Here is a 26,457-nt window from a genome sequence, read left to right as displayed (position 1 = left end):
ATATAATAATTTGCATAAATAAGTATCGGTGCAGCTGAATCGTAAAACTGGCCTACGTGATCGCGATCGCGAGAAATCGACGAACGACAGAGATCGTATCGCAAGACCTAATCATATGCATCTTGGCCGAGATTGTAGGTGTATGAGCTTTCTACTTAGTTCATCAGAATGAATTAATCTCGCGTGTGTGAGAGATTTCATGACTTTTATATTCGATAAAGTCGTGTATATTACGTAAAAACACGAGCATTAATCACAAAATATTTAGCTGTTACCTACTTTTCATCCTAAATTTTATGAAAATACTGTTGAATAAAAAATACTCGACCCCAAAGATATATTATACATTTAATGAGATATATTTTTCATAAAATTTATATATGTACTTTAAAGTGTTTAAATTGTATACAATTAAATTAAAAAGAAATTAATAGAATTTTTCCTCTTTTTTATTTGAAAAAAAGAACCGCGACATATATATCGCAAAATTAAAATACAAAAAAAATGTATTCATCGACCAAAAATATTGATCGAATATTCATTAAACATTCATAAATAATTCACATTTCACTAGAAATATTTCATGATATCGAAGATATATGTATATTAGCATCGCAAAATACACAAGCTGAATATAATTTTGATGTTGCAGGGAGTAAAATTGATATAACCACTCACCGTTGACGCGCAATTTATTAGCGTAATCCTCGGGCGCTCGGCTTCTCTCCGAGTCAATCACGCCGGCAGACAAGTCAGCGAGCCAACGGCGAATTACCCGGGCATATCCCGCGGCTATTGCCGTATCAAAGAGAGTGAGAGACAGAGAGAGTTAATCTTTCGACGTCCGCGACCTATCGCAAGAAGTTCTCTGCCACGGCCAGCGGCGTGAATTAAAACGTAATGACTCACCTCGATCTTGCGCGGTATCCGACCTTGCTATTGTTCGTCGCGCTATTGTGACCCCGAACTGGCCGCTCGAGGTCATTAACTGATCGTTAACAGGTTCCTGCCTTTTCACGGCGAATTCCATGCTGATAAATACACGTGACAGTCTCGTGACACGAGCCACGCGTACACACACACACACACATGCTGACTTTCATCTATACGGATATCATTGTTACGCGATCGATATCATTCATGCGTGCTGTCCTATTTGATAACGAGATAACCCGATAAATAATCGACACAGAAATGATATATGAATGTCTCGCAAGAAACGCGATATAAATGTATCTTTATCCCGTAAGAATAAGCTTCATTTATATCATTGCCGTCTTATGAGACACTGAGTGCGACAAAAATATACGAATAAAGGCACAAGAAACAATATTAATTCTTCAATTATTCTCATATTTTATCTTCATATTTTATCTTTCTTATGATTATAGCATTACACAATCTGTTTTTCCAAAAGCTCCAACAGAGATAAAAATACAATTATAATCCAAATTTATATTTCTTAATTATATTTAATTATATGAATGTTTTTTAATTTAATATTATAATGTATATATTATATATTATATGTATATTAACATGTATAATATAAAATAATGATATTTTAATGTCTTACGAAATAAATATATTTTATAATAATATGTAACATATAAAAGTTAAAAATTTCCCCAAAAAATTAATTTTATTCTTATTTAAAAATAATTAAATTTAAATTATTTAGAATTAACTCTTCTCATCTCTGTTATGTTAAATACTAATTTAAATTAAATTTTAATTTTATTAAATATGTTACATCTTATATATAATGCCCAAAATATCCGCAAGATTTATCATGTGTGTTCCGAATTAATTTTTTAAATTACAGGATTAATTATCCACACACGAAATGATTATCCGTAGTTCTCGTTTGCGAAAACCAATTCTCTCTCTTTCACTCTTACACACATACATACTGTCGATACACTAAATGTCTTTAACAGATAATTACCAGTTTCGTATCTGAAAACGCGCGCACGAGATTAGCGATGGAAGGGAATTTACTGCAATATCGTGGTGGCTTGCAACGCATTTTGCCGTAATAATTCTCCTGTTACCATGTAAAACATGATAAACGACGCGCGTAATACTTGTCACAAACGAGCAATATTTAAAACATGCAATGCCACTTTTGCGTGATATTTGATTAAATTTTCACGAATTATGCAATGACATTTTCCAGCCGCTTGTAAGGCGATCTATTCGTGACATACATTTTCACATGATCGAATATATTTAACACGTTTTTATCGTCAACGATTATTCATTTTTTCGTCGATATTTATTCGTCAACGATAATTCATTTTTTTCTAACAAATTTATATCACTACACGTATATTTTAATAGTATTTTAACAGATCAGTGCATTTCTCTATCAATATAAAAAGCAAATTGATTCAACAAATTTATTTATTTAAAAATTTATTTATTTGAAAAATTAGATAGGTTAAATTTTGCAAGTAAAAGTTCGACATATATACCAAAAATTAAAAAAAAATATTATAAGATATAATTTATTTCTCATAAAATTTAAATAAATTTTTTCACAATTTAAAAAAATTTAATTTGTTAAGTTTTGTTTGCAATTATTTATTGTTTGTTATCTTGAGGTATTTATTATTTGTCATCCTATATTGTTTCTGTCTCTCTCTCTCTCTCTTACCTTTTACATATTTTATTCAGTTCCACATATCTTCTCGTCAAAAATATTTATAAATAATTAACTCTTATAAATCGAAATTTTTAAAACTTTTAAATGGTTTAGAGACAAACTTCTACACCTTGTTAGAAACATAATTAACATACTTTAAAAGACTTTTTTATATGCATCTTAATAATAATTTATTATAAACAATATATAATCTATACTTACATTTTAAAATATATTCACAAAATATGTAATGATAATAATAATAAATAACTAATATATATAATATGCAACAAGTAATTTGATTAAGTGTTTTATAACATCCGAAAAATAGATATCATGTATATTATACATATAATATTATGTATAATATAAATTCACGTAAACTTTGAATTTTTTTATCGGAGAGAAACTATCGTTAAATTGATATTTCGATTTATAAGAATTACAGATAAAAAAATCTGGTCACTCACCGGCATCATCGAAGCCGATGAACAAGCGCTTCCCTGCCTCCATTCTTTGACGGCTTCTCGATGACCTCTTTCATAGTCTTTGTTGCACTCGCGATCACACTTCTCGATACTGCAAAGTACACAGAATAATATATCAATCGTGATAGCGTCAATTAAATACGCGAATAACACTCGCGACACGAAATAAAAACGAGAAACACGCGAATATGGATTCCGACGAATCGACAGTGTGTCTAGAGATCGATCGCGAATTATCAAGATAGATCATCACCGCATCCGTACATCTGACATTCAAGTACGAGATCAACGACACGACACTAGATCCGATAACTGTACGTGGAAGTTTGACGAGACATCCAAAAAACGTCCGCAGAAAACACGCAGTGGATTCAAACTCGTCTAATTGTCGGGCACGCGCGACGCCAAGTGACAATTCGAAAATTTCGGCGAACATTGTTTCGCGCGTTTTGCGCGTTGCCTAGACAACGCAGGTTATGTTCGTAAATCATCCCAATCTCGAGCAGAATCCGATTGGCCAATGGGAGTAGAGGAATCCTCTTGCGCTGATTGGTTAATCGGACGGTGCTAAACTCCGAAGGATAGACTTTCGAACGCTTGAAAAATATTTCGGCGGGATATATAATGGTAGGTTATATCGATATAGCGATGTATAAATAAGATTACTGAGATATTAGAATATTAACGAGGACATTAATAAGGGTATTACTGAAATACGATTGTTGGATTCTATTGAATGATAATATCTGATTCATCGAAATTTAATCAGTCGCGCTTTTAATTCATGATTCGTTGTCGCGCAAAGTCTTTTATATATCATATAAATTAATTACAATCGAAACAATTTGTTTAATTCATACATCGTATTAATACGTACTTATTCTATATAGAAAATATTCACTCGGAATGGGTAAGAAATACATACGCAAACGCGGAGCAGTCGCAATTCGTCTAATCTCGTCGGAGGCGTCCAGCGAAATGGCCGATAATTCGGAGCAATGACGTCACGCATTGTTGCCGCGGGCGGGAATTCCTTAGTGTGCGTCATATTTTTTGACACGCTTTAGAGGTCGAGTTTACCTCTACGCTTCGTACGACTTTTTCTCGCGCGTATACCTTCAAAAATATGTATCTCAATTATCTATCTCATCTGTTTTTTATATTTAGTTAATACGTTTCAGTTATATTGATATTAATTATTTTCTTGCTTTTCGTCCTTCCAAAAATTAAATACTTATCTTATTAGATGCAAAGAAAACAAATATATTTTCTGTATTGTAAATTATACTAAATGAAAATATAGTAAAGATAATAACAATCACAGTTTTTTTGCATAAACTGAAATGACTAATCAAATATTTAATACAAAATTTAAGGAATAAAATATTCTAGTAGCTTACTAATGTATAAGCAACAAATTTAAAAATATATACTGTTGCATATTTGCCCGAAAAGCTTTATAAATATTTTCTAATAGTTATTTTCTAAAGCATATTGATATATTTATATTATAATATTATGTTATATATTCTATTAATCATAATAATTATATTAATATATGTGTATTAATAATTCATTCGTTAAAAAAGATATTCATTTATTATATTGTTAATCATGTAATTTCTAATTATAATTTTGCAAAGTTAGTGACAACTAACAATATTAATAAAAATATTAATTTTATTAGAATATTATTATATTCAATTTTTATTATATACATATTATTATTAAAATATAAAAAAATATACATATATACTGCTTATACATATATTTTAATTATACGTGTTTTTATTTTGCGAAAGAGATACTATGTGGCTTTTCTATACAAAGCGATATTGATGATAATGAGGTGCACTTATATATCTTATCTCGTTTACGAATTTAAGTGCCTCGTTACGCGACACGATTTCGCTGAAAGGGTAATATTACTTCTCTCTTTCTCTTGGCTAAAAAAAGATCGCGCCGAAAATAAGCGTGCGTACACGTGCGTGCGATTTTTCGAGGAAGATAAGTTGCTGAATCGGTCGCAACCACGCCTTGTTCTCGGAGTCCTTGCGAAGAATGCGTGAAGCCGTTGCAATTGCATCACAGCAACGGAGTGCAATGGCGCGTGCATGCGTTGCACGTCGTGAAAGACAAAGGGATACCGCTCGTGCAAAGAAAGGCCGCAAAAAGTAAAAAGGGGAAAAAACAGAAACGGTGAATGTTCTGTAGAGAGAAGAAAGTAAAATTATATTATTATTATTATATAAGAGTTGCCTTAAAAATTTTATATTTATTTATTACATATTTAAATGTAATATTAATATTTCTAATTTGATTAATTTTCTAATATAATTAGAAAAATTCTGTAAAAATTTCCTTTAGGGACACACATTTCTCTATAAATTTCTTTGCTTGTCTCTGCTTTGCTTGTGTTGGCAATCTTGGTTAATTTTGATACATTTCTTGACTTTTTTATATATTAATTAATTGATTTTTATGTATAAACTTTTATAACTCTTTCTTCGATCGATTCTCTGATATGTTTGTAAAAATTACAAGGTATATTGCAAATCCTACCACTGACTCTCACTTTCTGACCGGTGAAAACTGCAAGCATGCCGCCACTTACATCAAGATCTGCATCTTACGTAAGTGCAACATAGGATCGGGTCCGGTCGCGTCGTTTGTTACGTCGCCTTGTGCATACACGTCGATCCGATCGCCGAAAATAATGCGTTCACGTCTTTTTTATCCGTAATACCAAAAGCTACTCTTACCGGTGAATAACGCGAAAGTAAAATCTTACAAAAAAACTTGACCATCCTGAATAAATAACTTGAATAATAAAACCGAATTAAAATCATTTAAATATGTTCCCTTTTACTTATTTTTCTTTTCATTTTATTTAGATATTTTAAGTACATTTGTAGTATATAGAACATGATAAAATTAAAATTTAAAATCATTGTGATATACGAGAAAAATACAATAATATCAAAAATTATATTTTCTCTTTAAATAACTTTTTATTTCCAATTTTGGTACGTTTATGTTTATCATAATTTTTTGTAGAAGAGATAAATTTGAACAACAAACAATAAAATAACTCTTTTTTTTATTAAACTAACGTCTCTTTAGTTTTAATATAATATAATATAATAATAATAAATTTACCAATAACACTATGACTAAGTTTTGATTACATCTCGATACAAATACTGCAACTAGGTTCGAAGCATTTCTCATTGTGTCGCCAGTTCTTTTGTAATCTGACATCGAAAAGTATGGCTATTAGCAGCGTGACATGTTTCTCATTACAAAATCTCTCGCAAATATCCTGAGGTCTCTTGCGTGTGACACATAATTATCGCTGAAGCGATTTTTTTTTAAGCTTGAGCGAGCACACAATGACGTACTCTGCAACACACTTACTGTCTGACTTTTGTAACGTACGTTTACATGTGTTGCTGGTATCCTGCCATTGATCTCACGTATTTTGTGATCAAAATGTAATCCTGTGTAACAATGTGATCTCGATTACGAAGTAAAAAAAGTCGATTACAATAAAAATTATAAAGGAAAATCTTGTAATGACTTTCGTATTGAGTTGTTACAAAAGATTAATTAATTTAAGTAATAATGAGATCATATTTTCTGAAATATTCTGAAAAAACGCCTAGAAAAAGTTAATTGTTAAAATAAGAAAAATCATCTCTTATTATAATACCTTATTATAATTATTATTATATAACTATTATATCTATTTGCATTTTACCAATTTTCATTTTCCACAGATAATATATCATTTATTTTCTCTCAGCTATGACATGGCAAAGCGAAACATTGTTGCTAAGACGTTAATGCGAAATGGCATAACCGATTAAGATTGAGAACCAGGCTTCTCTGACCAGACAGAAGAAAATAATGCTTGGTGTGTCACCGGGGAAGTTCGTAGCCGCTCTATGATATTTTTTGACCGATATTACCGGATCCGTATTAGACATAAATGCGAGCTCAAGCGTGAAAAACAGGCTTTTCTGACTTCATGCACGGGCGATTTCGAACACATAAGAAAAGCTGGATTGATGTAATTTATCTCTGATGTATCTTCGACACGAAGGTGCGTTCGATTTGATAACCTCCAAGAATTACATTTAATTAATCATTAAAGTATCAGGTATCAAGCCATTATGCGAGAGCTCGATTTATGTAAGATACGTTTGTCTAAATATTTTAATTATACACTCTATCTATTATATAATTCTACATATTACAGCAGATATCAGAGTATATATGTATATAATAATTATTAGTAAAAATCACATTGAAGTTTCTCTTTTATATTTTTATGAATTTTTAAGATTATATCACATATATTCTATCGCATATGTTCTACTTGATGTAATCGCAATCCGGAAAAATAATGAAATATTAAACTAATATCAAATAGTAAAGCTTCTTATATTGAAATTCTGAGAATGGTATGCGGTGACTCGAGTCTCCTTTCCTCAATAAATAACTTCAATATACTTTTACATCGAATCTCTCTATGATTTTTCCTGGATTGCACAACATTGGTTAATAAATTTTAAAATATATGATTTATTAATTTAATAATACATATGTAATATTTTATATTAAAAATACATATGTAATATTTTATAATACACAATTTTATAATATTTTATAATACAATTTTACAAATTTTATAATATTTTATAATACAATTTTGCAACATACAATGTTATATGTAATAACAAAAATGTATAACATTATACATTTTTATTGTATTTTCTATTTAAGAGTAAGTTTGATTTGAAAATATACTCTTATAGTGCAACACAATATAATACAAATCATCTGAATATAATATGCTGGTAATAAAACATCGCGTGAATAATGTCGATTTGATAAAGATATTATAAATGTTGAAATATCAATAGTCCTTGAAACAAGTTAAATGTACTGTAAAATGAGTGACTTTTGCTATCTTTTTACAAAGTACCGTGCGCTTATTTTATTTATTTATTTTTTTTAATTTTTTTCATAAAAATACCAATTATTATCCTATGCAAATCACTAATTATCCTTATTTATGTTATTATCTGTCATAAAAGCATGATAATAACAGCATAAATAATAAGATTAATAAGATATCAAATCGATCGTATCGCTGATATTTACATCACTAATATTTCACACATAAAAACGAATCATTAACACAACGATTGATGAAATCGCAAATATGTCTGCATGTTCGATAAATAATGTCTGATATGCAATATTATGCATTATTATCAATTTAAGGAAATTAAATGCATTTTAATGATTGCATAAATTTAAATTACTTTTAGAGATTATTATTTTATTAAATTAATTGTACTTTCCTATAAAAACATTTAGTTAAAATTTTTATCTGGCTTTAAACCGGACCTAATTTCTTTTAATAAAAAACGAAAATAATAATAATAATAATAATAAATTTAACAAAATAATTATATTTCTTAATTAATGCCATTTTATTTCATTCTATAGATATTATTGTGTATAATGTAGGCAATTTATTTGACTAATCGCAATAAGCAATAACTATTAATACTTAATATAGATCTTAAAACGAGCACTAGATAATGCGATTAGTCAAAATGGGAGGCATTAGATTAGTGAATTGAGCTGCATTCTGAGATCAAAGGTACACAAATGAGACAAGAGAGCGATTGTGTGACTGCTACAAATTGCATTCATGCAGAGAGCGCTAAGTAATCACAGGGGACGGTAAAACCGATCCTTTCCCGAATAGCGTGTTGGATATCTCTATTATTATTGCGTTATCGAGCAACACAATACAGGGATTAACAACTAAGATCTTGTCTCGCGAGAGCAGAGATTGGCAGCATACAATTATTCTAACAGTCGGAAGACTGTCTTGATTGGATAAGTTACATAAATTATTACTGGTTGAGGGAGAAAGAAAAAGACAATAAATCTTGTAATATTTAACAATGTTTAAATGTAGATTATTATGCATTATTTCAAAGATTTATTATTAATCTCAAACATATATATTGCATCTAAAGTTAACTAAATTTTGCGATATTAAACTATATATATTATAATAAAAAATACAATTAATAAAAGTTTGTAAATTAAAATTTCAGAAATAATTAAAAAATTATTTAAAACTAATAAATTAAAAACCTAATAAATAATAAATTAAAAATATCGAGCATGAAAATGTCACGTTGAATAATAAAAAGAACAAAAAGAAAGCTAATATTTTGATAATTTAAATCGCCGCTCGTAAAATACAAGAGTGACTTTTTAGTGGTGTTTGGAGAGTGTGCTCGTACCGAAAGACAAATGAACATTAAATCAGGAAACGTCTGTTTGGGCGTAGAAAACCGGTAGAGAACCATTTTGCGTGCCAATGTGACAGACCCAATCGCTTAACCATGTCGGAATGTTATCTCCGGATTGTATTTATTGCAGTCGCAATTGAAACAATTCCCTGCTGTTTTTTTCGAGTAATGCAAAGCATTTTCTTATTACAGAAATTATCAGAATTATCGCAAATGTCAGATATAATTTGTTTTTTATTTTTTTTTATAAAATATATTCACGTAATTAGTGTAAAATTCTCATACAATTCTTCTCTCGACTATCGTAACGTAAATACAATTTACACCTGATATAAGAGTAAATGAATAATTATTTACTCTAGAGAATAATAAAATCGCCGTAAATCAATCGGCGAGCAAGGGATATAATCATCGTAGATCAATTAGCAGGCGATTCATGCCGATAAAGATAATTTTTATTGGCTTAAACCAACATAACAGTCTCTCGCGCAGATGACGATGATAACGCCAGCAGAATTGCTACCTTACAGACAACCTGCACCTTGTGTAGCGCGTGACGTAATGATAGCGCATGGCAATAGAAGACACTGTGGTGCATGATTTATATTAGCGCGGCAAAGTCGGCTGTGCTTTACCTGGTAATGAAGCATTGAGCAATCTTACGCAAATCGACACAGTTGCCGGACATAGACGAGGGTAATTCGCTTGTTACAATTAGTATTGCGCCGTGCATGCGTTGCGTTAAATAGAAATTCGTTTTGTTTCTTATCTATATATAATATCTCATCGTGTTTGATGATGTAAAAGAGGTTTTAGAAAATACATTTATTAGAACTATAGCGTCTAATATCGCTCCAATTATTACAAAGAAATATGTGCGCATACTTTCTCTACGTATATCGTTTATATATCATTGTCGTTATTATATTACGCCGTTAATAATTAATTGTTATCGACTATAATAATTATATATTCAATTGCAATATTTTAAACTGTAAATAACAGTACAATTAAAATGAAACTATTCGAGAGAAATTAGCTAAAAAACATAATTCATTAATTTTATTTATTTAATTGTTATTAATTTCTGAAGATGTATGTTTAATTTGCCAAAAGAATTTTATCTTTAATTTTAAATTAAATATTACTCACTCTGTTTAATTATAATCTTGAATTAAATTATTAAAATTTACCTCTATTTTCCTATTGAGAAGATTTCTCAATCTTCAATTTTCAATCCTCGAGCTTCCAAAGAATCTTAAACGATATCCAATAATTTTGACGTACCATTTATCATCTTATAAACGACAATGTAAAGAATTTGATCGAATTTTGTTTCATATTGCTTCAATTTTATAAGAGACTTCGAAACAGACGCACATGACGTCATAGTTGAAACGAGTAGATCTCTCGGCAAATTAAAAAATAATGTCGGTAAAGCTGCTGTATCAAACCGTACTCACACATGTACGTATATCTGCATAAAGTCGCCAAGCGTATGCTCCATTTACTTACTGGTGGCTCGCGCACGTTTAGCATGTTATACAACCACTGCACATTATGTGTTATAATATATAGATATATATGTATATGTGTATGTGTGTGTGCCGACGTGATATATCATGAATAAATAACGTTAGATTCTAAGTAGGTGTGGCGATAGACCAACCGTTGGCTTCCTTCGCTATTGGCGGGGTGCAGGGTGTGCGAAATGAAAGTCCATTCCCTATATAAAGGGTGGTTTTCCAGCACGACAACGATAGAAACCGATCTATTTTACTTACGCGCGAGTATCGTTCACGCCAAAGTATCACTCAACATGAGGACTCTGGTATGCACATCTTCAATCAAAGTTGAAAACAGTTGTAACTCTTGTGGGAAAAAATCCGATGATATCGCCGAGATCAATTCGATTTTATCGAGAAAGTTTCCCTTTTCCGGATGTAAAATCAAACAAATTGTTTAATCCGAAATTTACAGATCATTGTGTCGATCTAATTTTCCATTTTCCCGTACCTTTTTATAGTGCTTCTTCATCAAAACTTAACATACGTAAATTAGATGCAAACATCGAACTTCTAAAAATGATTAATTTTTTCGATAATAAATGATAATCGATATAATTATCCGTTTATTAATATTGATCCATTTCGATCGGAATTATTTTGAAAATTAATTAAAATAAATTATCATCTTAAATACACATCACGCGTTATAATTTGCAGTTTTATTTTTCATTTAATATATTGAGTAACTTATCTAGTCTTTTCAGTTTTGATTGTTTCTATAGATTTTCGCGATGAAAATTAGATTGGATAAAAGTTTCAATAATATTTATTTAATCGATCTTGAAAGATCCATTCATTCATAAATTTTGATTCACAAATCTTTTTATTAACATGTTTTTGTCTTTGAATAATTAAAATTGACAATTTCTGATAACTGTTAATTTATGCATAATCGTTCATCTGTTTCTCTGGTAATCACCTGTAAATATTCACGTCCGTTATTATTGCTATTTTGCAAACTTGGTTTTCCTTATTTTTAATTGATGTGTCTTTTTTGATGTTACGTAGATCTGCCTGATGCTGATCTCTGCGGTATTTGCCGCTGAAGAAAAGACGGTCCAGAAGCGTGGCGTGTATGGTTATGGTGGATATGAAAGTGGATATGGTGGATATGGTGGATATGGTGGATATGGTGGATATGGTGGATATGGTGGATACGGTTATGGTGGTGGATTAGAAGAGTACGACAAGAAGAGCGTCATCGTTGCCGTCCAGGAGAAGCCTGTCCCCTTCGCTGTTCCGCACCCAGTTCCCGTCCCAGTTGATCGTCCCTATCCCGTTAAGGTAAAAATTAATTACTTTAATTTGTCGTAGCAATATAATAGCGTCGCAATATAGTAATAATTATAATTACTTTAATAATCGTAGCAATATAGTAATAATTATAATTATTTCATTTTCTTGCTCAAATATATACATATTTAAGTTATAAAATTTATTAATTATTTATAAACTATTTTATAACAAAATTTATAGATCATTTAAGCAGTACAGATTAGACAAGTACAATTTAATATATTTAAATAGCATAAATATTAAATTAATTTTAATCATTATAAATAACATATTAAATTCTTAATCGAGTACATTTTTGAAATTCTTTATTTGTTTTGATTAAATATTAATATAAATATTAAAAAAGAGAGAAAAAAAGGAAATAGAAAATATCTTATTAAACACTCCAACAAAGAGCTAGAAAATCAAACGAGAATTATGTAATTCATTTTAACAAATGTGTAATTTTAGCCTTTGACTCCTTCGTTATCTCTTGCAGGTTCCAGTCCCCGTTCCAGCGCCATATCCAGTTATTAAGACGCAAACGGTCACAGTAGAGAAGCCGGTAGAGAAGCCAGTCCCGTATCCGGTTCCTGTCAAGGTGCCCTATCCAGTTGTTGAGACGAAAACTATCACGGTTCCCGTAGAGAAGCCAGTTCCAGTCGAGGTTCCTGTCAAGGTTCCAGTTCCATATCCCGCCCCATACCCAGTTAAGGTAAACTGAAATAAATTCTACTTTTAGAAAATAATCTACTTTGTAAATAATTTATATTTCTATATATAATAGTGTTGTTAGAAGATAAAATAATGGAAGATTTAAAATTTTACAAAAGATAAATTTTAAAGAATCGATATTAAATTTATATTGCTAGATTTCTAGAAGAATAAATATCATCTCTCGAAAATTCTAACGTAATTTCTGACAAGTTCTTCATTATGTTAATGTATCATGTTTCATTATAATCCTTCAGCTTCCGAATGCAACAAGTAGAAATCGATTTCGAGACAGATTACAACAATCTTGTTGCGAGTTCTCGCTTCGTGATTTAACTAATTGACTGACTGCATTAATTGATTGGTATCTGGGTTTGGTATGTTGTGATAAGGATCATTGATTTCGTCGTTTATACAGGTGTTACACGATTAGGTGACAAACGCACATAAGGGACATATAATCGATAGCAAGACAAATGTGTTATTCTACAATCGCCGTTTTAATTAAATTATAATGAAAATTATGCTTAAAACCGTATCGCATAATAATAGTACTTGATAACTGAAATATCGCTCGATCGATGCAATTAATGATCGCGAAATATCGTAATTATTTCTTTATTATATAAGAAGATTAATTTGCTCTTTAAATATAATTAATAAGTTTATGATTATGGAAAGTATTATATACATCACTTGTTGCATTATTTTTGTATCAGTTGTATTTGTACTATTTATATTATTTATATTAATTGTATTGAAAAAGTTAATGTTATATGTTTCTATTTAATTTTATAAATTTAATATTTTAAATGCTTCAAAAAGATGTGATTAATATGAATAATAGTTTGATCGATTCTTAAAAAAATATAGTTATTAAATTAGTATAGAATTATTTTGTATTTCTTAATTATCAATTAATCTTTCGTCATTTTCTTTTTCAGGTTGCAGTACCTCACCCAGTCCCAGTTGCAGTCCCACACCCAGTTCCATATGCGGTTCCACAGCCGGTCTACGTCAAAGAAACGGTTCCCGTCTACGTTAAGGGCCACTACTAGATGAATTTTTTTCTCTAAAAAAAAGTCACATACACGCCACTCCGCTCCATTTCGCGATCTCTCTTTCCAGCAGCATAAAATCCATCACGAAGAGCGTCCGAGCAAAAGACGTTTTTTTCTATCGTGTAATATCTTGAATCCTCGGAATAAATCAATTTTGTAAATGTTTTCATAAAGAAACTACTACGCCGACTACTTTTTTTCTTGCACCCAAAACTCATTCTTCATCTCAAAATATCATCTGAGACATAAAACTTAATAATCATATTATATTGTATTAAAATTTTGTGATATTAAATCTTTCTGAATATTTTTTTTTAACTAAACTACAGAAGATCTATTAAAACTTTATAGGAATTAAAGAAAAATATTTTAATAGAAAAATTAGCAGGAGATATAAAACTTTTATATTTTTTTATTAAAAGAAAGATTAAATTAATAGAGGTTGCTATTTTATATATTTGTTTATTAAATTTATAGACAATATTTTATTAAATTTGCATTTTTCATTAATTAATTATTAATTAACAGATATATGTATTATTCTACTGCAATCTTATATTTATATTTAATTTTGTGTACAATATTATTACATATATATTACATATATAAGATCAAGCGTTTAGCATTTCTCTAGGAATCCAGAATTAAACTATTTTTGTAGGACATTCTATTGCGTTTTTAGCATAACGCAATCATTTCTAGAAACCGTAGGTACACGAAATTAATTAGAGCCAAGGTAAACCTCGATTTGCGCAAGTCGCAAAGTAGATTCATACTGGAGATTGTTTTGTATCCCGTATAATTTTCATTATATATATATATATATATATATATATATATATATATATAAATTCATTATTAAGTTTTTACTATATAAAAATACATAACGCGTATAAACTATATAAAAAATATATCATAATACATATATATTAATTTTCAAGCAATGATGACAAGATCAATACAAGCTTGGCTGAAAAACAGCGTTATTCTAGAAAACACTTTTGATTTTCTTTTTTTATAAATTTACCGATTATAGTGTGTGTGTGTGTGTGTGTGTGTGTGTGTGTGTGTGTGTGTGTGTGTGAAAATAAGTCCCGATTCATAACATAAAATTAGATATGCGTGTTCTTGTCGCGCTTGAAAAATATCAAAATGTTTGTTACATTTACACGGCATTAATCTGACATACTAGACGCTTTTTGCGTAATGGGGATTTAATTATCCACGCGCGCACGATTTCTGCTCAGATCTCATATTATCTCAGGTCACTTTTGCTACTTGACTTGTCGTTTCGCAACAAGACTTCGCACTTCGTTTTGTACTCCGCCCAAATATACATATACCTGCCTTTCACGCTCTCTCGATCTATTTATATGTGAGAAACGTGAGAAACAACGTCCTTAAGCACCATGAAATAAGGAAGAGGCATATTACAACAGTGCTTGATTGTAAAATTGCTACATAAAATTTTGGCAACATGTGCTCCTTTATTTGACATAAGCAGTTTACCTTGATTAGAAATAGAATGGAATGTGAATGGCAAATTTAGTAAGTTGATCAATGCTCCAAAAAGTATATTTTTCGTATCTAAAAAATGATTAGTTTCAAATTATCAACATTAAATATTTCAATCTAAAGTCAAACAAATTAATCGAGTTTTATTCTTGCTTTAAAAATATTTTCATAGATTATTCAAAGCTATTCTATCTTTTAGTTTCAGTTTTATCTTAATTTCTCTATAATTTTTGAACTTTTTTTTAAATTTTAATTTCTAATCTAATTTTAACTTTGAAATATTTATTGTATTATATTTTTATTTCATTCTTTTAGATATATATATATATAACTGAAACTTTCTTTCCATCAGAACGAGATGTTTGCTCAATCAACTTTAAAAACAACATTTGCATTTAGTAAAACAAATCAATAAAACTTATCAGTAACAGGTGACAGATAATAATTATTGTACATTAAAACAAGAATATTAAAACAAGAATATTATATATATATATATATATATATATATATATATATATATATATATATATATATATATATATATAATATTCTTGTTTTATATTATATATATATATATATATATATATATATAATATTCTTGTTTTAATATTCTTGTTTTAATGTACAATAATTATTATCTGTCACCTGTTACTGATAAGTTTTATTGATTTGTTTTACTAAATGCAAATGTTGTTTTTAGCAAAGTTGATTGAGCAAACATCTCGTTCTGATGGAAAGAAAGTTTCAGTTTATGTGTCATATCTTTTCGAATACAAAACTAGATTTTATTACATAATACCGAAATTGTAGTTATGCTGAAAAGAATTTCGAAAGCTCCAAGGATTTTAATTTATAAACATTTTATAATTTACCAATTTTACACAATCTTATACAAGGTATATCATTCTTCTTCAGATTTCTCGAATATATCTATTGTGAACAATATTTTGATTTTGTTCTGATAAATTCGCATTAATTTTAAAAAGAAAAGATATTATATTATTTTTGTTGGAATTTTAAATGCATAATGAAATGTGAACAACGAAATGTGAATAAATACTTGCATATATTTCGGATTATTTTGAGATGAAAAAAATAAACGTTATTGTTATTGTATAAAATCTGCATCGATTTTTAAAGTGACCGCGGAATGTAAACAAAATTAAGGAACATTCCTCGCGTTATACATTTCTATATATTAATAGTAATTTCATATTGTCTTTATTTTTCAAAATAACTAATAAAATTATATATATGTATATGTAATTTTTTCAAATTTTTTTTATTAGTATTATTTTGATATATAATTTAATTTTACTTTGATTAAAGAACTATAATTTAGTAACTTGCAAAAACGTACATGTTAAGAAAACATAATACATATATAATGTAAAATTAAAAATCACAAGTATATGAAACAAAATGCATGAAACAATCTATAATTGCGGTAATTCAGCACAGTGGCGCAAATCCAAAGAAGACAAAGATAAGCTTTCCCGTAATATGTTTCTTGCTACTTGATTTCGAGGACACGGAGTTGACTTTCTTTCTTGAATGGCGTGAAACGTACCGCCTACATAATGAGCTCTCGATTACATCAATTTACATAACAATGATGAGACACCTGATTCTTGACGTGTTGTATTTAACAATTAATAACTTATATGTAGTTTGATAACTTTGTACCCCTTACAAGTACGTTCTTTAAATCTTTAAAATTTACTGATAAATATGTAATCATATTTGCGCGCAATACTTTTCTATTGTTTTTATATTATATTAGAATACAAAATTAATTTAATATTATATAATTTCTATAAATGTTAGATAAATATATAAAAAAATTATAAATTATAAATTATAAATTATTTTTTATTTGAAGAATCATATTTTTAACTTTTAATTTCTTATCTTTGTTTTTACATTCTGTGCATGAATAATTATTAAATAAAATAAATAAATTGTTATAATAAATTTGATAAATAATTAATTAAAAAAAACCGCGTGCGGAAGAGAAAGAACGTAAAAGCAGTGTAGAAATTTTGACAAAGATTTAAGTTGGGCCTTATCGATTCGAAGAAAGTGGCGCTTGTATAATACAGATCGTATGCACTCGATGCAGAATGCGTGCACACGTACATATACATCGAGGTGATGTGCATAATAACCGGTGCGAGACGCACGAAACGTGGAATTTTCGGCGATTTCGCTGGGCCCGGTCAGTCAGAGGCCTGGTACCCGCGATTATGCAATCGTTATGAGCGAATACTCATTTCGTACTCGTAATGAATGATATGACCAGTTTCCGGTGTGGAAATCGAAGACGGTTGCCATTTATGCAATTTACGAACACCCGCATTTCTCTCCAACCCGGAAATTGCTGGTTCAAAGGTATTAACTCAAGCAGTGGATCAGACTCATTTTTCGATTAATAATATCGCCATTCTCTTTTATTTTTTAAGATAAATTTTCTCTGATGATAATTTATCTAATCTTTAATTTTAATTTATTAAATCTGTTCTAAGAATATTTTAATTGCTTAATTTCTTTGATATATACATAACATTTGATTTTACTTCGTAGGAATACGCTTTATACTTGCATAATTATCTAAATAAAATAAAATAAATAAAAAACGTGTACGATTATTAGTTTAATTGAAATATATTAACATTGTATAATTATAGCAATAAAAATTGAATTACTTGAAATATTAAAATTAGGCTAGTCCGCTAACAGGTATCTTCGTCTCCCTCAGTATCTTTTCGACAAATAATACTGCAAGATTTATGATGAACGAAATGGCTAGAGGTTGGGCATAAATCTTCGTGAGAAAGCGCCGTTCACGAAATTTATATCATGCATCTCGATCATTCTTTCTCTCGATAGTCAAGAAGTTAGTTCATCTGCAAGAAACGAGCCGTTAGCGCCGGCCTCGATAAATGTCACATGCAAATTCGGATTACTCGTAGTATCATCAACATCATTTCAGAATTACTGGACGGCCTCTTTTTCTCAAAAATCCGGGTTCGAAATGTGTATTATTTAATTGAAATATTTTCGTTTTCTCGTAATGATTAATATAAAATTTTTCCCGTACATATAAATTGTATCAATGTATAAAAATTGACATTTTATTAATTGCCTAACATCTTAAAGAAGTAACAAATTAAATTTAATTATAGACAATTTTTTAATATATTTTATCATACTTTGTTATTTTTATATATTTAATAATTCATTATCTTTCTTTTAATTAATTAATTAATTTTATTTAATTTAATTTTATTATATTATAATATATATACTTTACTTTATATTAAGTTTTATATACTTTTTAATATTTATTATTTGATTTATTTTATTTATTCAAGCTTCTATACGAACTTAGTTGCTTCAAAGTTCTTTATATATATATTTAAATATTTAAAAATTATTAATACTTTCTTTCTTTATACTGCATTAATATCTTAATAACTTAATTTTAAAAAAGTTCATTCTAAAGTGTTTCTTGAAAAAAAGTTGTTCTCTTAAAATTAATATGCCGATTCTCTTCAAAGTAACTTTGAATAAAATATAACAGCAAGAAAATATAAATTATATTCAATATATCTTCCAAAAACAGTTTTTAAAATTAAAATTGACAATTTTGAAACATTTTATATAAAATATATCGATAAGAAAAAATAAAATCATATACACTCATCAATTTTACTTCGTAAGCCATGTAATTTATGAGTTTGTTTGTGAATGTACTAATCGCTTGAATAGCAAGCCAATATATAATATTAAATCTATCTGAAATGAGTCTAGACTACTACAAACATCTTTCGATCGATTATTGATGTTCGCCAATTGGTGGAAAGATCACAAATTTATATTTAAATATTGACATCACACGACGAAAATTATGGAGGAATGTCAATTTAGCCGCATTCCTTGATTAATATGTCATCGATTAAATATATAATATGATTTGTAAAAATCTTATATATATATATATATATATATATATATATATATATATATATATAACAAGATTGATTTAGTATCTGTTTGATTAACTGAAAATGACAAATTTAATGTTTTACATAATAAAAGTATTTTATAAAAAAAACGCATTGTTTTTTGTCTCTATTAGCCTTGAAAAACTTACTAATATAATATTTCTTTATTCATTACACAAAATTATCTAAATTATCCAATTTCGCTTTTTTCATGCCTTTATCTACAGAATCCTCGAATGATTTATGTAAAATCATGTTTTATTTAACGAATATTTAATATGAAATATATTTAATATTTTTAATAATATTTATTAAAGCAGTTTACCTTCGAGAACCAAAGTTCAGCATCTAACTACACATAAGATTAATTGCGAAATAAAAATTATTTTTTTCCTTACTTACAATTTTAATTCTGTGACATAGTGCAGTGACGTAGTTTGTCGAAAATCTCTAGATCGTCTCGGTCTCGTTCGTACTTCATCGCCCCCATGATATATGTACATAAATAAATAATCTGCATAAACATCTACCCACGTTTTTTAGCCGAAAGGAATTCTTTTCATGAATTTTTCTTTCTTTGTTAATCCGTCAATAATAAATCCTGACTAATTAGTATAAATATAGTCGCGTGCACACGCGCACGATGAGAACAAAATTATGAGCAACGAAACGTATAATGTTTTTATTTTGATTTCATCTTATTGGTCTCACGATCGTTAAAATATCTAAATTTAAATAGCGGCGTGACCTTGCATGCCGCGATTTTGACGCCATCCGGGAATTCACAAATTAGCTTAATGACAATATCCTGATCCGATATATTTCTCTCCTCCCTTATTATTTAACGTAAGTTAATATAAGTATTCCAATGCCGTAATAATTTTAGATAAGTAGCAGCTGCATTCGTCTATAAGAGAAATATATACTAATAATACCTTGTCACATTCTTCGCGAATTTTCTGAAACTGGCCAGACAGGTGGGGTCAATTAACGAGCGGAGAAAATGTGTGAAGCTGCCCAAAAGTCGAACAACTTTCGGTAATAGCATGGTTTAACTTGGAAAGAGGAATATTGGCTTCTCATAAAATTTATAAATTTCATAAGCACCTCTCAAAAAGATACGAAACAAAGGAAATAGGTAGCTAAGATCGTCCAATTTTATGACAAGAAATAAAATCACGAAATACTGAATAGATGTGGAATAAATAGAAATTTTTTGCCGTGAACATGAAAATTATTTCACGGTCATATTTTATATGGTTTCCAGATTCATCTGAATATTCGAAAGTTATAAAATATTCTATATTAAGAATATTTAATAGTTGTCACTCATGGCCATAATAAAAACTGTTTTCCTAAAAACTGATGGATTAATTTCTTTATATTATCTTCTGCGTATTTTTGCATACTTTAGATTTTATAACTTTTGTATTTTTTATACATATTCCATATTTTCCATGTAATATATTTATATTATTCTATTTTATAAAAGACACATATTTTTACATATTTTTAATAACTTTATACGTACATATTATAATTTTATATTATAATTCTATTTCATAATATATATATATATATATATATATATATATATATAATTCCTCTTTATTTGTTTACTAAATAAAGCCGTGAAATCGATTCTTCTGAACCTTTTTATTCGAATAATTTTTCTTCAAAATTTATAGGATCTGATCAAACGCATATCTTACACCTGTCGTCTTTTTTCGTGAAGAAAATGAGACATGGTCTTGTTACGTGGTAATAAACGACGCAATGATTTATGAGTGCGAGAAATCCAGGCGCAATATTGCGCGATGCGCGCAATATTATTGTGTCATTTCTGCCAAGTAATTAAGTAATTCATATTAAGAATCTCTTAAGAGACGCACATAATATTTTACGTCTTTTATTTTCAATATACCCATTGATAGTTGATAATTGATCGCATTAATAATTTTATATTAAAAGCGATCATTAAAAAAAATGAAGTATCAAGTAGTAATTAATCACATATAGATATGTATAAAGATTACATATAATTACATATGTAATTACTCTTTTATATATGTACTTACATATAATAATTTTTATATATAGCTTATTGTGTATAATTCTAAATAATTTAGTAATTTATTACTAAATTATTGAGATCACTAATAAAAAGAAACGAATTTTAATCGAATTTTATTTTATTAATAATAAAATAATGAAACTCATAAAAAATATAGAACTTACTAGAGTAAATAAAATATATATTTAAATATTTTAATACAAACTAAATAAAAAAAGGAAATGAAAAATATTACAATATTATTATACACTTGTGTATATTTTTTTAAACTTTTTTATATGCGAAAAACCGATTTGATTCACACGATTTACAACATGATTTCACTTGCGAGTTTTATTGCCGATGATTGGTCAACAGAACTAAACTCATTATTTATTTTATATTCGCAGATTTTCAATTATAAGGTCGAATAAACACGGAATTGTGTAACAGATGATTGAGAGAACACCCAATATAAGCGATCGTAATCGTGAAACAAAGATTGAATCGACATTTAGACTCATGTCAGGCCGTATAAAAGCTATTTTACGCTTTTCATATTCGTCGAAATAATGTACTTAAAAAGAATTTAACTTTATATCTATTGGAAATTTATATAAAAAGTTATTTCTTTTTAATTTAAAACTTTTTAATTTAATATATATATATATATATATATATATATTTTTTTATTTATTGTATATATAATGTATAATATTAAACGCTTTAAATTTTAATTAATGATAAAAATTTGTCTATGATTACCAAAATTATAAGTGTGATTTAATTACATAAAATTGCAAAAAGAATGAAATTATATAAATACTTTTTTTAATATTCTATAATGTGTATTAATCTATTTATTAATCCATATCTATCTTTTACATTAATATCGAAAGAAAAACAGAGAAAGAGAGAGGGAGAGAAATATAGATCAGATTCTTCTCTAATCGATTTATAATATTTTGTAATTTTATATTTAATTTTATATATATAAAATAATCTGAATGCATATAAAATACAAAAAAATATAAATATTCTTAATTTAATAGGGGTTCAAATTTTTATATAAAAAGTTTATATTTTTACTTTCATATAAAATATATTTATACTTTCATATAAAAGTTTTCTACAGACCGCGTAAAGGAGACTTAATGAATTTCGACGCGTGCGAGGTGGTGCATTTGCGCAAGACTTGCTTGCAAGCGGCGAGAAGAGTCGCGCGGGTGCGAGTTTTTCGGCGATCCCCTACTCGCTGGGCCCGGTTTCGGTTTCTTTTCACCTAACTGCGTTTCGGCGGTAGGCCCGGTTGCCCACCACTTCGCTCTCTTCTTGCCGTCTCTCCTTGAGGGTTCATCGTATAAAAGCACGAGGATCTTCAACGTGATCATCAGTCGTAAACACGACGAATCGTGTCGAAAACTCGTGCAGCATCATGAACTCCAAGGTATAATCGGATTCGAGAGTTCTTTTGTAAAAATCATTTTCACAGAGAATATCATTTGAGATCTAAAAAGAGAGAGATTAGAATATATCTCAAACGGGGAATAAGAGAAAGATCGATAGTGCGCGAAGGTGAAACGTGTGCTTAAAACGATCGATAAAAGTAGATGTTTTTAAAAATTTAAGAAACTTTAATTTATTATTAAATATAAATTAAATTAATTAATACCGATGAAAAATATTTATAATAAATATTTTTTTTAAATATTTTATTTAATTTATTTTTTTCTTTATTTAGTATGTATTAGACTAATACTGAAAAATTTGTTTACTTACTTTTTAACAGATTATATACCAAAATAACGAACAATTTAATTAATTAAAGTGTTTTATATTTTTTTTATTATTTATATATTATTATATTAAATTTTGCGCAAAATTAAATCATGAAGAGAGAGAGAGAGACAGAGAGAGAAAGAAAGAGATGATATACTAGCATATAATTATGCAATTAATAATATAAAATTATACAAATTTTCAAAGAGGAGCGCCTAATATTCTGACTTTTACAGTTTGTAGTACTCTTCGCCCTGGTGGCGCTCGCTTTCGCTGAAGAAGCGAAGCCCGACACGAAAGTGGAAGCCACGAAGAAGGATAAACGGGGTCTGTACGGAGCCTTGGGCTACGGTGGATTCGGCTACGGCCTCAGTGGACTCAGCACGTATTCGTCACTTCCGATCGACTTCAGCCCCAGCATTTCTACCGTCTTGACGAAGGAAGTCGCCGTACCTGTGCCCCAACCGGTCGCCGTGCCCGTCGAGAAGCACGTCCCAGTCCCCGTTAAGGTACCGATTCTTGTTAGAGTACTCGCATTAGTTTACATGTGTAAAATGTGTAAAAACTTGTCAGTGACATGCACTTGAGGTGGCTCCGCTTCTTGTTTTGGAAAAAAAGATTTCTGAGATACATTTCTGAGAATTGATTTATTGGAAAGCGTTAGAAGAAAGTGAAGCAATTAACAAATGATTCGTTGGAGAACCATAATTTCATTACATCTACATCGATTTTTTAATAAAAAAACGACAATTACAGAGAATTATATACCTCCGAACTAAATAATGGCTTTTTCGCAATTAAAAATGTATAAAGTTGACCTTTCAAATTTTATGCAATATTAATATACGTTCTTCTTAATTTATATACATATATATATATATATATATATATATATATATATATATTCTTTTTAATTTTGTTGTATCAAAATGCATGTTGTGTAATTTTTTTCAAATGCTATTAGTTTTATGAATTTTAGTTACGAAAACTATCTCTGGAGGAATTTTTTTAAATAAAACTGCATACGGTTAATTTCTGATATGACTCATGAAATTTGCATATACTCTGTGGTAACCCAGAGAAACTTTTGAAATATATGCATATTTATATGACAGCTAAACAAAGTTAGCAATCGCGCAAAGAGAAATATTTTATAACAAGTAGAGCGTGATCAATGACGTCTTCGTTATGCATTCGCGACGCAATTCTTGTGTTGTTTTATCCAGTAGTAATCTTGATTCATATATCCACATCTTAAACAAAGTTGAAACTATAACTGCATTTAATGAAAAATTCATAATTAATAGATAATTTATTTTTCCTATTTAATAAGACAAGAATGAGTGGCCAGCAAAAAACACTATTTTTCGCGTAAAATCGACAGAAATTAATTTCTAATATTTATCCCATAAATTAAATAATGAGCTTATAATAAGTTAAATTCTATATCTTATTTTTTTATTTATTTTACTTAACGTCGAAATTTTCCTGGCCAATAACGAATATCTAATTATAAATTATTAAATATCTAATTAATCTAATTAATCGTCTTTTTATATCTAGGTGCCCTACGCAGTGCCCGTCGATCGCCCGTACCCCGTCCACGTGCCCAAACCATACCCAGTCGAGGTCACCAAGCACGTCCCCGTCCCAGTAGACCGTCCTGTACCTGTTCCCGTAAGTGTTCCCGTCAAGGTTCCGTATCCCGCTCCGTACGCCGTCAAGGTACCGCAGCCCTACGCTGTTCCCGTCGTCAAACACGTACCGGTCCCGATCGCTGAACAGCCACTTGTCTACACGAAACTGAACACTGGTCTTGGATACTACGGCGGTTATTCCTCCTCCTGGTAAAACGGCGATCCTAGCGAAGTTACCCCGAGCGACGCTCTTCGTCGACGTCGTTTAAACGCCCGAAATGTCTTCAGTGAACTGTGAAGTTCGATAATTGATCTCCCTCGATGAAAAAAATACCTTCAGAGAAAGATGTACATATATTAATGCATGTTAATATATATCTTTCTTCGAGAGAGATGACATGCAGTGTAGCTAAAAAGTGAATACATATCTCTCATTTCGAAAATTAACGGATCATTTCGCGGATTTCATGGGATTTCTTTAAAGTATTTTTTTCTGAAGCATTTTTTGTGATAGATAGAAAGAGTGTCTTGTAGAGAGAAAGAGAGAAAAGAGCTTTCTCCGGTTTCCAATAGAAAAACGAAAAAACATTTCCGCAATCGAATGCGATCGAGTGGGATTCCAATCATCAGTGTAACTATATACTTAGGTATACGTTTCTATCTGTAACTTTATTATGCTGAAATAAATTTTTTCCTACGAAAAGTATTTTTATCTTGTATTCTTATTCCCTCTTGCTATTCATTGTAATAACAATGTCTGTTTTTAATTGGGAATTGTAAGAAATAATTTGTAATTTTATGTTATGATGCAAACGATTATTTAGAAAAGAAGAATTGAGGATTCTTTATATTTTATTATATATTTTTATATATATTAATTTATTTATAATATTATTTATAATCTACTTATATATTGAATAAAAGCATGTGCAACTTGATATAAGACAGTCTATCAAAGGCTCAACGCGATAATTAACTGAGGACACGTTTGACAGACAAATTAGGGAGCAATTTTTGGATAGCTAATTTCTTGCGGATTACGAGAACACGAAACAAGATTGAAATCCGTGTGCACGAAAGGGAAATTTTTAAGGTCGCATTATGAGAGACGGTATTACATGAAAGCGGCGGCGATGGTGAAATGTCCATTAAATGGAGAACGGGGACACATTAAACACGCGATTAATGGAATTTACATGCAGAGCGCATACCGCGCACGAAACGTACATGTATATCGTAAGCAATCCCGTTAGGTAAGTCCAAGTCTCACAATGCTTTTTTACTTTTGCTCGATAAAAAGTGTTGCAATTGAATATTTAAAGCTATATGTAGGATACTCTTGCGGATAATAACAGATATAAAAATG

At 29.2% G+C, this 26,457-nt stretch overlaps 2 protein-coding genes and 1 long non-coding RNA gene across 11 annotated transcripts in view; 2 read left to right on the top strand and 1 right to left on the bottom strand.

The window, feature by feature from the left end:
• The window catches only part of LOC145968516 (uncharacterized), a 185,570-nt gene extending 181,463 nt beyond the window's left edge, over positions 1–4,107 (bottom strand). For 8 of the 9 annotated variants that reach the window (XR_014437760.1, XR_014437761.1, XR_014437758.1 and 5 more), the window contains exons 1-2: positions 4,061–4,107; positions 3,118–3,226 (exon numbers count right to left, since the gene is read on the bottom strand). This is a non-coding gene — a long non-coding RNA (uncharacterized LOC145968516). Of the gene's footprint in view, positions 1–678; positions 772–3,117; positions 3,227–4,060 lie in introns of those variants that run through there. The other variant, XR_014437762.1, reaches the window with a different exon arrangement.
• Positions 4,108–11,175: 7,068 nt separating this feature from the next.
• Positions 11,176–14,274, top strand: LOC145968007 (uncharacterized). The gene is made up of 4 exons (XM_083093174.1): positions 11,176–11,310; positions 12,056–12,331; positions 12,822–13,037; positions 13,981–14,274. The coding sequence occupies exons 1-4, from the start codon at positions 11,191–11,193 to the stop codon at positions 14,092–14,094; spliced, it is 726 nt and encodes a 241-aa protein (XP_082949300.1). The 5' UTR covers positions 11,176–11,190; the 3' UTR covers positions 14,095–14,274.
• An 8,753-nt stretch (positions 14,275–23,027) lies between these two features.
• Positions 23,028–25,797, top strand: LOC145968009 (uncharacterized). Its single transcript, XM_083093176.1, has 3 exons — positions 23,028–23,122; positions 23,691–23,963; positions 25,018–25,797. The coding sequence occupies exons 1-3, from the start codon at positions 23,111–23,113 to the stop codon at positions 25,303–25,305; spliced, it is 573 nt and encodes a 190-aa protein (XP_082949302.1). The 5' UTR covers positions 23,028–23,110; the 3' UTR covers positions 25,306–25,797.
• The last annotated feature ends 660 nt before the right edge of the window (positions 25,798–26,457 follow it).

Source organism: Camponotus vicinus, unplaced genomic scaffold (assembly GCF_025532165.1).
Source record: "Camponotus vicinus isolate PSW18456_S1 unplaced genomic scaffold, iyCamVici1.0 SCAF_3, whole genome shotgun sequence".
Taxonomy (NCBI): domain Eukaryota; kingdom Metazoa; phylum Arthropoda; class Insecta; order Hymenoptera; family Formicidae; genus Camponotus; species Camponotus vicinus.
Note: the sequence above shows the minus strand (reverse complement) of the source record. Positions and strands in the feature narration are given on the sequence as shown.

Excerpts from the sequence above, each read along its gene's own strand:
- LOC145968007 (XM_083093174.1), top strand. The coding sequence starts at position 11,191 with ATGAAAGTCCATTCCCTATATAAAGGGTGGTTTTCCAGCACGACAACG. Across the intron at positions 11,311-12,055 it reads CACTCAACATGAGGACTCTG|ATCTGCCTGATGCTGATCTC; the intron begins GTATGCACATCT and ends GATGTTACGTAG. Across the intron at positions 13,038-13,980 it reads CCGCCCCATACCCAGTTAAG|GTTGCAGTACCTCACCCAGT; the intron begins GTAAACTGAAAT and ends TTTCTTTTTCAG.
- LOC145968009 (XM_083093176.1), top strand. Across the intron at positions 23,964-25,017 it reads ACGTCCCAGTCCCCGTTAAG|GTGCCCTACGCAGTGCCCGT; the intron begins GTACCGATTCTT and ends TTTTATATCTAG.